This window comes from Sapajus apella, unplaced genomic scaffold (genome assembly GCF_009761245.1).
Source record: "Sapajus apella isolate SASKATOON/1434 unplaced genomic scaffold, GSC_monkey_1.0 scaffold12, whole genome shotgun sequence".
NCBI classification, from domain to species: Eukaryota; Metazoa; Chordata; class Mammalia; order Primates; family Cebidae; genus Sapajus; species Sapajus apella.
In genome coordinates, this window is record NW_022436952.1 from 4,122,102 (window position 1) to 4,131,210 (window position 9,109).

The 9,109-nt window shown below is 55.4% G+C and overlaps 1 protein-coding gene across 4 annotated transcripts; it reads left to right on the forward strand.

Annotated features, from left to right (window-relative positions):
• The first annotated feature begins 1,974 nt into the window (after nt 1–1,974).
• Nucleotides 1,975–8,593, forward strand: ORMDL3 (ORMDL sphingolipid biosynthesis regulator 3). 4 transcript variants are annotated; one of them, XM_032279803.1, is made up of 4 exons: nt 1,975–2,137; nt 5,375–5,570; nt 6,320–6,471; nt 6,952–8,593. In XM_032279803.1, exons 2-4 carry the CDS (start codon nt 5,397–5,399, stop codon nt 7,085–7,087), a joined length of 462 nt encoding a protein of 153 aa, XP_032135694.1. In that variant the 5' UTR covers nt 1,975–2,137; nt 5,375–5,396; the 3' UTR covers nt 7,088–8,593. The 4 variants fall into 4 exon arrangements, with proteins under 4 accessions (XP_032135694.1, XP_032135695.1, XP_032135692.1 ...); XM_032279804.1 differs by having other exon boundaries at nt 2,006–2,137; nt 5,380–5,570; XM_032279801.1 differs by lacking the exon at nt 1,975–2,137 and adding an exon at nt 2,242–2,804.
• Nucleotides 8,594–9,109: the final 516 nt, after the last annotated feature.

Consider the following 9,109-nt stretch of genomic DNA (forward strand, 5'->3'; position numbering starts at 1 on the left):
CCCAAAGTGTAATTATGGTTCTGAGGCATGAAGAATTTTTCAGCTTCTTGGCACACAGTGACAATTGTTTGTCCAAGAGTTTGTGTGTCTCCCAGCACCAAATAAGAGAGCTGTCACTCACTCTGAATAGTGCTTAGGGCTGTTCACAGCTGAAGGATGTTTAGGGAAGACATGGTAATTATGAGGGCAAAGAGTTAGAGAAGGAGAAAAATGATGACAGGGACTCCAGCTAAATAAAGCAGAAAGTGATCTGTAATTTACCACAAACCTAGAGTGAGTCAGAACTCTGTTCATTCCTATTGTGAAAAAAAAAAATCCTTGATAAAAGGAGTTATTAATAGTGCATGACATGTCCAGTAATCTTTCTGTTAGACTGTGCATTAGTCAGAACCTTATTTGAGACATGTCTCAGTCTGGGTCACTGAACTTCATAGAGATATCAAGAAACTGATCAAGATCCAGAGGGCTCGATCAACCTGATGGAGGATGAAGAATCCCAGAGAAAAATAAAAAAAGTCAAGCAGGCTCACTTTGGAAAAAATAGACACACCTTGTTGCCTTAATGCTGGGGAGGTTTCTGTGAAAAGAACAACACTGGGTTTGCTTATGTCTGCAGAAAGATGACTATAAGGAAAGGCACCTCCACAAACCAAGAAAAACTTCCTTAGGACATAGGCAGAGCTATTTCTGACTCGGGAGATTATTTCGATCTTGGGATGAACTCTTTTGGGGCCATTGGCCCTGGAAATATTCAAGAAGCTGCCTGTTCTGCTCTGGGTGGTTCAAACATCCACCAGCCTGGTGACCACTAAGCGCCTCTGGGGGTCCCACTCCAGCTGTGTGATAACTGTTTCCTGGCAGCCCCCTGGGGAAGGAAGGGTAGGTGGAGTCCAAGTGAAGTGCTCCCCAGTTTTCCTGGGGTAGTCTCTTCCTTCCTGTTTCACTTCAGAGTGCCATGAACTGCCATTCAGAGTCGGGCTGGCATGCCATGATGACTTAATCTGATCTTGCTATTCTAGCCCTGCCCTGCATAGAGTGGACTTAGAGAGAAGCTGGGGAGGGAGTTGAAACTACCCAGACAAGGCCTCTTGGTGACATGGAGAATGGGAGTGACCCAGGAGACCTCAAAAGCCATTTAGTTCAACCTCCCACAGTAATATTAAATAGATTCCTACAATGCAACAAGTGCTTTACATACATTCTTTTGGGTTCCCACAACCTTGGAGGTGGGGTTTCACGGGTGTGAAATTGGAGATTAAGACAAGTAATTTGCCCAGGGTCACACTGCCAATAAAGGGGGGGCCTACCCTATGTCGACCAGGCAGTAGTCTGTGCCCTTGCCTTTAGAGGATGCGGATGTGAAAACTGCAGACCAGAGCCTCTCATTCAAAACCACACAAGCTAACCTGAGACAGAAACTCTGGCTCCTAACTACTTATCAAGGAATCTATGATACGTGGCCTCTTCTGACGTCAGGTGCGGGGCGGCCAAGGATGTGGTCCCGTCCGGGGCAGCCTGGGCCAAGCATGACTGAGAAGAAGGCAGGCTCCGTTCTGGGCCCTCCAGACCCTCACCTCAGCCAAGGTGAAAAGCGCGCTCCCAGGAGGGCCCGGCAGGGCAAAGGGCCGGGCCAGTCCGTTTCTGGAGGAGCCAATCTGGGGCCAGGGCGGAAGGCAGCCAAGTGCAGTGGAAAAACCCTGCACTTGGGGTCAGAATATCTGGGTTTCGAGCCAGTCTGGGACCCAGCAAAGACTTACAGCAAGTGACTTACAAGTCCGAGTCTCCTCATCTGCAAAACTGGGGCAAGGGTAAAATACACTTGAAAGGCACAGAAGCAAAAGTTGGAATTGTTACGCACCAAAGTTCTATCATGCGATCTGACCGTTGCCTCACGGTGCAGCTTCCAACAGTGCGGCCCCGGAGAGGCCGGGAAAGGAGCCCAGAAAAACTACAACTCCCAGGAGGCGTCGGCCGGGCCGGCGCGGAGTGGTGACGTCACGGGGGCCGGCGCGGAGGTCTGATTCGGCCGGAGCTGCCAGCGGGGAGGCTGCCGCCGCGGGTTGTTACAGCTGCTGGAGCAGCAGCGGCCCCCGCTCCCGGGAACCGTTCCCGGGCCCTCGATCTCCTTCCCCGCACGGTGAGCCCAGACGGAACCAGGGGGCCCCAGGGCTAGAGGAGGGGCGGGAGAGAAGGTGGGGGCTGCTAGGGAGGCGCCCTGGGCTGGAGAGACCCGGGCAGAGTGAGTGGGGGTAGAGGGAGTGCATCAGCCGAGGGAGTGCAGCGGCTGGGGAGGTGGCCAAGGAAGAAAGTACGAGCCGCAGTCAGGTGGTGGAACGTCGGGGAGGAGCGCTTCGGCTAGGGGTGGGAGGCGGGGAGAGGCTGGGCTTTGGGGATAAAGGTTTGGCTGCCTGCAGAGCTGGGTGAACCTGTGGAGGTGACGCTGGGGTCCCTCACTCGGCCGGGTTCCGAGTGCGAGGTCCCAGGCTGGGGAACAGAGCGGGACCCCTCCCCCCGGCCCCCCGCCAGAGGTCTCACTCAGAAAACCCTAACAGTGAGGACTCCTCCCCTTCGCTCCTCCTCTTCTCGGCTTAGTGCGGGTTCGCCTTAGCACAAGCTTTCCGCTCCCACCGCCCTCCTTTGGCTGGGCCAAAGTTGAGAGGTGATCGGCTGTGGTCCTGCAGCTTACGGGGTGGGCGGAATGGAAATGGCACTGTGATGTGCTGCCACGGACTCCCCGTTGGGGGGTCCCCATCCAGTCCTGGATGTTTTGTGCCCCTCATCCAGAAGACAGGAGGTTTGCTGTTGTTAAGGGCTGCTCTTTTCTGGGGGAGGGAATGAGAAGGGCTCACCTGGTGGCTGACCTGGGGCACGGTCAGCCTTGGCTTGAGTGTCTGGCATACTGGCTGGGCCCGGATATTTGCGTGTGGAGCCAAGGGGGTGGGGAGGGAAGGAGGGGAAAAGAGCTACCAGCAAAAAAAGTGGTTAACAGAACAGAGTTGCTGCAGGCTCTGGTTTGAGGCAGGTTATGAAACCACATCAGGGCCTGGCACCAGCAGCCACCTGCCAACTATGGCAGTAAAACTTTTCAGCTCAGCTGCTGTAGACCACTGCCAGCCTCTTCTGTTTCTCCTCATCTAGGGAAGGGGTCACTTGGTTGTTTTACTAATGGAAGTGATGTGTGCCCATAGACACAGGAAAGTCTCGAGTGTTTTTTGGCTGCTAGTCCTTTTCTTAGTTTATTGATCTCTTTTTTTCAGGGGTCTCTGGTGGTTTTCTGCTCTCAGGGCACCTAGTGTTTAGGCTTCAGGGAGAAGCGTCTGAGGGTGTCGGCTAGGACCTAAGTCTGGGCTTTTCCTAGGCTTGTCAAGTTTTGTTGGCTGCCCTGTGAAAGCCGGAAAGGGGTATGGGGTCTTGTGATCCGGGATTCCACAAGGCTTTTGGCACTCCGGAACAAATACTAGGAAGGGTTAGTGGGCTTTCTACACCAACAACCCGTAGGGGGGTGGGTAACAGAGAAGTGATGGGGTGGCAGTTTCCCAGGTCAGACTTGGGAAACTCTCCCTCTCCTTAATCAGAGGTAAGTCCTTCAGATCCCTCACTTCTCAGCTACATGTTGCCCTCCCCTCTAAGGTAGAGGCTTTTGTGTAGTAGCTGTCCCAGGGGCTGCTAGAGTAACTGAAGCCCCAAGGCCCTGGGAAGGTAAACAGTCAGGGCCAGCTCTGGCTTTTTAGATCCTTGGATTTCTGTGAGGCTCAATTACCCAGCCTAATGGGCTGTGCTGATGAGTCCCAGGAGTGTCACTTCACCCAGAGTGCACTCCAGGCCGGCGCAGGGGTGTTTGCTTGTTGAGATGGTGTGTTGTGGATCACGTTTTCCCTGAGGTCTCTAAGTGTGGAGCTGTCTGAGAAGAGGACACTTGCTCCTGTTATCCTGGAAGTAAAGAACTGACCCCTGAGGATTCAGGCTCCTTTGCAGGTTTGGCTAGGATCCTATCAGAGATAGATGGCATCTGGGACTGAGGGGTCACTGTAGGAGCGTGAGGGAGGTGGCTTTCTGGGTACTTCTATAATATCTCCATCTGGGAGTCTTCTGCATTCCCAGGAAAGATGTTGCTGTTACCATGGTGATGACCTTATGGTCTTTAGCAGGCAGGACCCTACCTCAGATAGGGAGGTGAGCCAGTACACAGGCACCATCTGTCCCCACCTTCTCCTGATCACAGGTCACTCAGGGATCTGGACACAGCCAAGCTCTGGACAAGGGGCAGATCATTCCCCTCCCTTCCTTCTCTGCTTCCCCCCGCCCCCCCCGCTCACTGTGGGTTGTGGCCACCTCCTGGTTCCTCCTGCCACAGGCCTCCTACTGTTGGCGCTGGGCAGGGGAAGGCATGGGCTAAGGTACAGCTGGAAACAGGTGCTGAGGGAGACTGAGGTGAGGATGGGTAGGACAGAGAGGAACGGGGACAGGAGGGAGGCCACAGGTTCGGGTCTGTGCCCTTGGGAAGCATATGTTGATGGGGGTTCCAGCTCTCCGTGGGAGCTCTAGGTGTTGGCCACGTTCTCTGTCCTCATCCCTCTTGTGGGGAAAAGGGCCCTGGTGGTTTGGCAGCAGAGTGGGTGGCATCACAAGGGCTGGCCTGAGTGGCTGCCAAATGGAAAAAACATCTGGATGGGTTGTTTTGTGTCACCCAGAAGGGGTGCCTTCCAGATCTGGGCAGAGGTTGTCCCTAGTCTGTTGTTTTCTCATTTCTTCTTCCCTCCCCTCTTCCTTTTTTTTTTTTTTTTTTTTAACCATATCACTCCTCCTAAGTTAGGGTTTGGGGAGATCCAGAACTGAAAAAATTGGAGGTGAGCGGAAGCAGTGACCTCAAAATAGTTCATCCACTGCTGCCTGTACCCACAGACCCCACTTCTTTTCCCTCCTGATGGGAAGGGCTTCAGAGGAGACATCCCAAATCAGGCCCTCGTGAGAGGAAGTCCAACAGGGGTCATGCTGAGTGAGAACTCTCTGCTGGGGCCTTTGTCAGCAGAGGGCCCTCATGGGAATGCTCTAAGGAGTGAGGCTGGGAGATGGGCCTTGACTTCTCTGCCCTGGGGCTGCATGCCTCTTGATGACCTGTCCTCCAAAGCCCTGCCAGGCCCCTGTCCCAATGGGATGATGCATGGGGCAGCCTGGGGTTTATCCCAGCCCAGTGGCAGGAAATGAGTAGAGCTAAGTCCACGTGGATTTTTTCTACCTTCCATGCTTGAGAGTCAAAAGAGTGGAACTGCCTGGAGTCCCCAGGGAAGGAAGGACCTGCCTTCCAGCGAATCGGAGGGTGAGAGGGGGCAGGGAAAGCCGTGTGACCTGTCTGACCTGTGCTGCTTGTTTACAGAACAGCGGAGAGGGGCGGCAGGATGAATGTGGGCACAGCGCACAGCGAGGTGAACCCCAACACACGGGTGATGAACAGCCGTGGCATCTGGCTCTCTTACGTGCTGGCCATCGGGCTCCTCCATGTCGTGCTGCTGAGCATCCCCTTCGTGAGTGTCCCTGTCGTCTGGACTCTCACCAACCTCATCCACAACATGGTGAGAGCCGGCCTGCTGCCTGCCTCTGCCCTGTGAGCTGCTCTTTGGCAGGGGTGAAGGATAGGAGGAGCCTGCTGGTCTTGGCCCGGATGTCAGGGTGATGTACTGACATCTGCTTCAGAGCCCAGGCCCAGCCCTTATCTCTCTGCCTTGCTCCCCGTTCTGCGTTCTTGCCCTGTGCACTATGATAGGAATCAAATCTGCAGATTTGTCCACATCGCCAGGGTGGGGTGGCTGTGGGCCTGGAAGACGCATCCCTGAGAGCTGAACAAAGGGCTCCAGAGAGTTCCCAGGACCCGGGAGTCCTGGTGCCTAGGCTGGTGCAGAAATGCCCTTTTCTCAAGTTTCCTTCGCTAGCCATCTTCCACTCTTGCCCTTCTCTGCTCCCTCACCGTTTGCTACCTTGCACCCTTTGGCTGGTAAGCAGGGGTTAGTCCCATCAGTTTGCCTCCTCCCAGCTGGCACAGCGAGGTTATGAGTGGCCTGGAGGGGCAGCATCTCTGTGCCTGTCTTGTGGCCAGCTCCCCCCATGCGTTCTCATGCCAAGCCTAGCCTGTCCCCCGGGGTCACCTTGTTCTTCTCCTGCCATTCTCCCAGCTGCTCCATCGTGACCTTCAGCCCATATCTCCCTACCCAGCACAGGGAGGCCCCAGATCACTGGGAGTTACTTCTGTCTGTGACTGGGTGTAGGAGCTGGGCTGGAGGGCCTTTTGCCTTTTGTAGCCTCCAACAAAGACGTCTTCCTCCAGGGCATGTATATCTTCCTGCACACGGTGAAGGGGACGCCATTCGAGACCCCGGACCAGGGCAAGGCGAGGTTGCTAACCCACTGGGAGCAGATGGACTATGGGGTCCAGTTCACGGCCTCTCGGAAGTTCTTGACCATCACACCCATCGTACTGTGAGTGCCAGTGCCTCAGGAAGACACCAGCAGGCAGGGCAAGGCCTGGAGGACCCTGGGGCCCAGCCATGCTTATTAGCCCTGCTCTGGCTGCTGGTGTTGGGATGAACAGAGGAAGTTGGAATATTCCTGGGTCTTACACTGGGCTCAGGCTTTGTGCTCCCTGGCCCTGTGTTTCCTCCGTTAGAACCTCTTTCCTGCTAGTGAGATAGGCCCACAGGCTTGGGGTGAAGTTGGGAAGGAGGTTGGCGCTGGTCCAGAAGGGGCATCTTTAGCCTGAGATCTCTTGCTTCTTACTCTGGCCTGGAGACCTCTTCTGTAACTCTTTGGCTGTCAGGATTCTGCCTTCCCGCACCCAGGAAGTGAGGGAGGAAGGGGTCCTCCCAGCAGTCTTTTTTTTTTTTTTGAGATGGAGTTTTGCTCTTGTTGCCCAGGCTGGAGTGCAGTCTTTTTTATCTCTCCCCACCCTTCCCCTCCCAGGTACTTCCTCACCAGCTTCTACACCAAGTACGATCAGATCCATTTCATCCTCAACACCGTGTCCCTGATGAGCGTGCTCATCCCCAAGCTGCCCCAGCTCCATGGAGTCCGGATTTTTGGAATCAATAAGTACTGAGGGTGCAGCCCCTTCCTCTGCCCAGGGTGACAGGGGAGGGGTAGGGGAAAAGGCCTGTGCTGCGACACTGAAGACAGAAGGAAGAAGCCTCTGGACACTGTCGAGGTGGGGGTTGAGCCTCTGGGCCTAGTTTCCCCCCTCGTTTCCCCCAGTAGCCAACTTGGAGTAGCTTGTAGTGGGGTTGGGGTGGGGCCCCCTTGGGCTCTGACCTTTTCTGAATTTTTTGATCTTTTCCTTTTGCTTTTTGAATAGAGACTCCATGGGGGTGGTCACGGAATCGGCTGGGCTCCTGGGCTGACATGGACCATGCATTGGGACAGGAGGCGGGGTGGGGTGGGGGAAACCCCTGCTCACTTGTTTCAAGCAGCCAAAGCACTTTAACCCCTGCGTAGGGAGCCGAGGGCGGTACGGCTTCTGGATTGTTTCACTGTAATTCTGAGGTCTTTTCGATGACACGCAGTGTGTGCTTGTGTGTATGAAAGCAAGCGTGGGACGGGGCCTTGCCCTTCTGGGCAGAGAGCTGTCTAATCCGAGTTTTGGGCTTTCGGCAGCTTCCTTGCAACCCACCCTGGGTCCTGGTTGGGAGTGGGGAGGGTCAGGTGGGGGGAAGATGGGGTGGAGTGTGGATGGCTTGGTCCCAGAGGTGAGGGGGCCAGGGCTGCTGCCATCCTGGCCTGTTAGAGGTTGGGGAGCTGCAGTGGGGATAGGGAGTGGAGAGTTAGAAGAACGGGGCCGTGGAGCAGCAGAGCACCGATGTAAGGGAGGGAGGGGACGGGACGGAAGCTAGACCCAGTCTTCTTTGGGATGTGGGCAGGGAGGGAAGCAGGCTTGGAGGGTTATTTTACCCACAGAGTGTGATGGTAATCGGGGAAGGAGGCTGCTGTGGGCTTAACTCCTGAGTGGGCTGTTGGGTGGACAGGTGGGGAAGAGGTCCATGAGTTATTGTTAGTACAGGTCCGACTTGGCCCTGACTTCTGTAGGGTACAGGGAAGCTGTGACAAACAATGGCTGCTGTGGTCCTCTGCAGGCCCTCACCCCTTCACCACCTCGTGTAGGCTGGCACTGTGCAGGGCCTCTCTTGTGGCAGGCACATGTGGTGCTGTGAGGCCACCCCACATGGGGTCAGTGGCAAGAGTCCTGTAGGACCTTTGGTCAAGCAGCACAGGGGAAGGAGCCAGGCGTGGCCTGTAGGTGCTGTCTCAGCCTGCAGAGAAGAAAGTGAGGCCGGGAGCCTGAGCCTGGGCTGGAGCCTTCTCCCTTCCCCTGGCTGACTAAGGGCAGTGTTAATTCTGAAAAGGCGTGGGTACCTGTATCCTCTTCCAGGGGCCCGGAGGAGCAGGAGAGGTCACTGGCCCTGTTTTCTGCCTCCTGGCCCTGCATCTCCCACCTCATGTATCATAGGGAACTTTCACCTTAAAATCTTTCTAAGCAACGTGTGAATAGGATTTTTACTCCCTTTGTACAGTATTCTGAGAAACGCAAATAAAAGGGCAGCGTGTTCCTGTTTCCCTGTGTCTGGCCTCTGCTTCCTGGAAGGCTGAGGGGAGGGGGCAGGGGTGTGGGCAGAGCTCCTGCTGAGGCGCTGGTGGGACATCAGTGCAGCTCTGATGGTGGCAGAAGGGGCTCCGGGACTGCTGGGCTTTGTGCTGCCTTCAGCAGGGAAATCCCCCAAGGGGGCTACGAGGGAACTGACAGTGGCAGCAGTGGTCAGACAGCAACATTCTCTGTGCTTTTGCCTGACTGTTCTCTGACAGGTCTTGTACCTTGGCTCCACAGGCTGGGGTGACTTGTGCCATGGCCAGGGAGGGGGCAATCCAGCAATGGTTTACACATGGAGCCAGGGTCCCAAGTGGTGCCCACACCTTCCTGATGAGTCCCCCAGCCCTTCTCCAGTTTCTCACTTCTCTCTCCTAGGCCTTTCCCCAGTCATGTCTCCCCTGGGAATGCTGCATTTCCTTCTGACCTTTCTGTGTAGGGAGTTTTCATGCTTCCTCCTCCCACCATAAGCCTGAGTGACAGGGG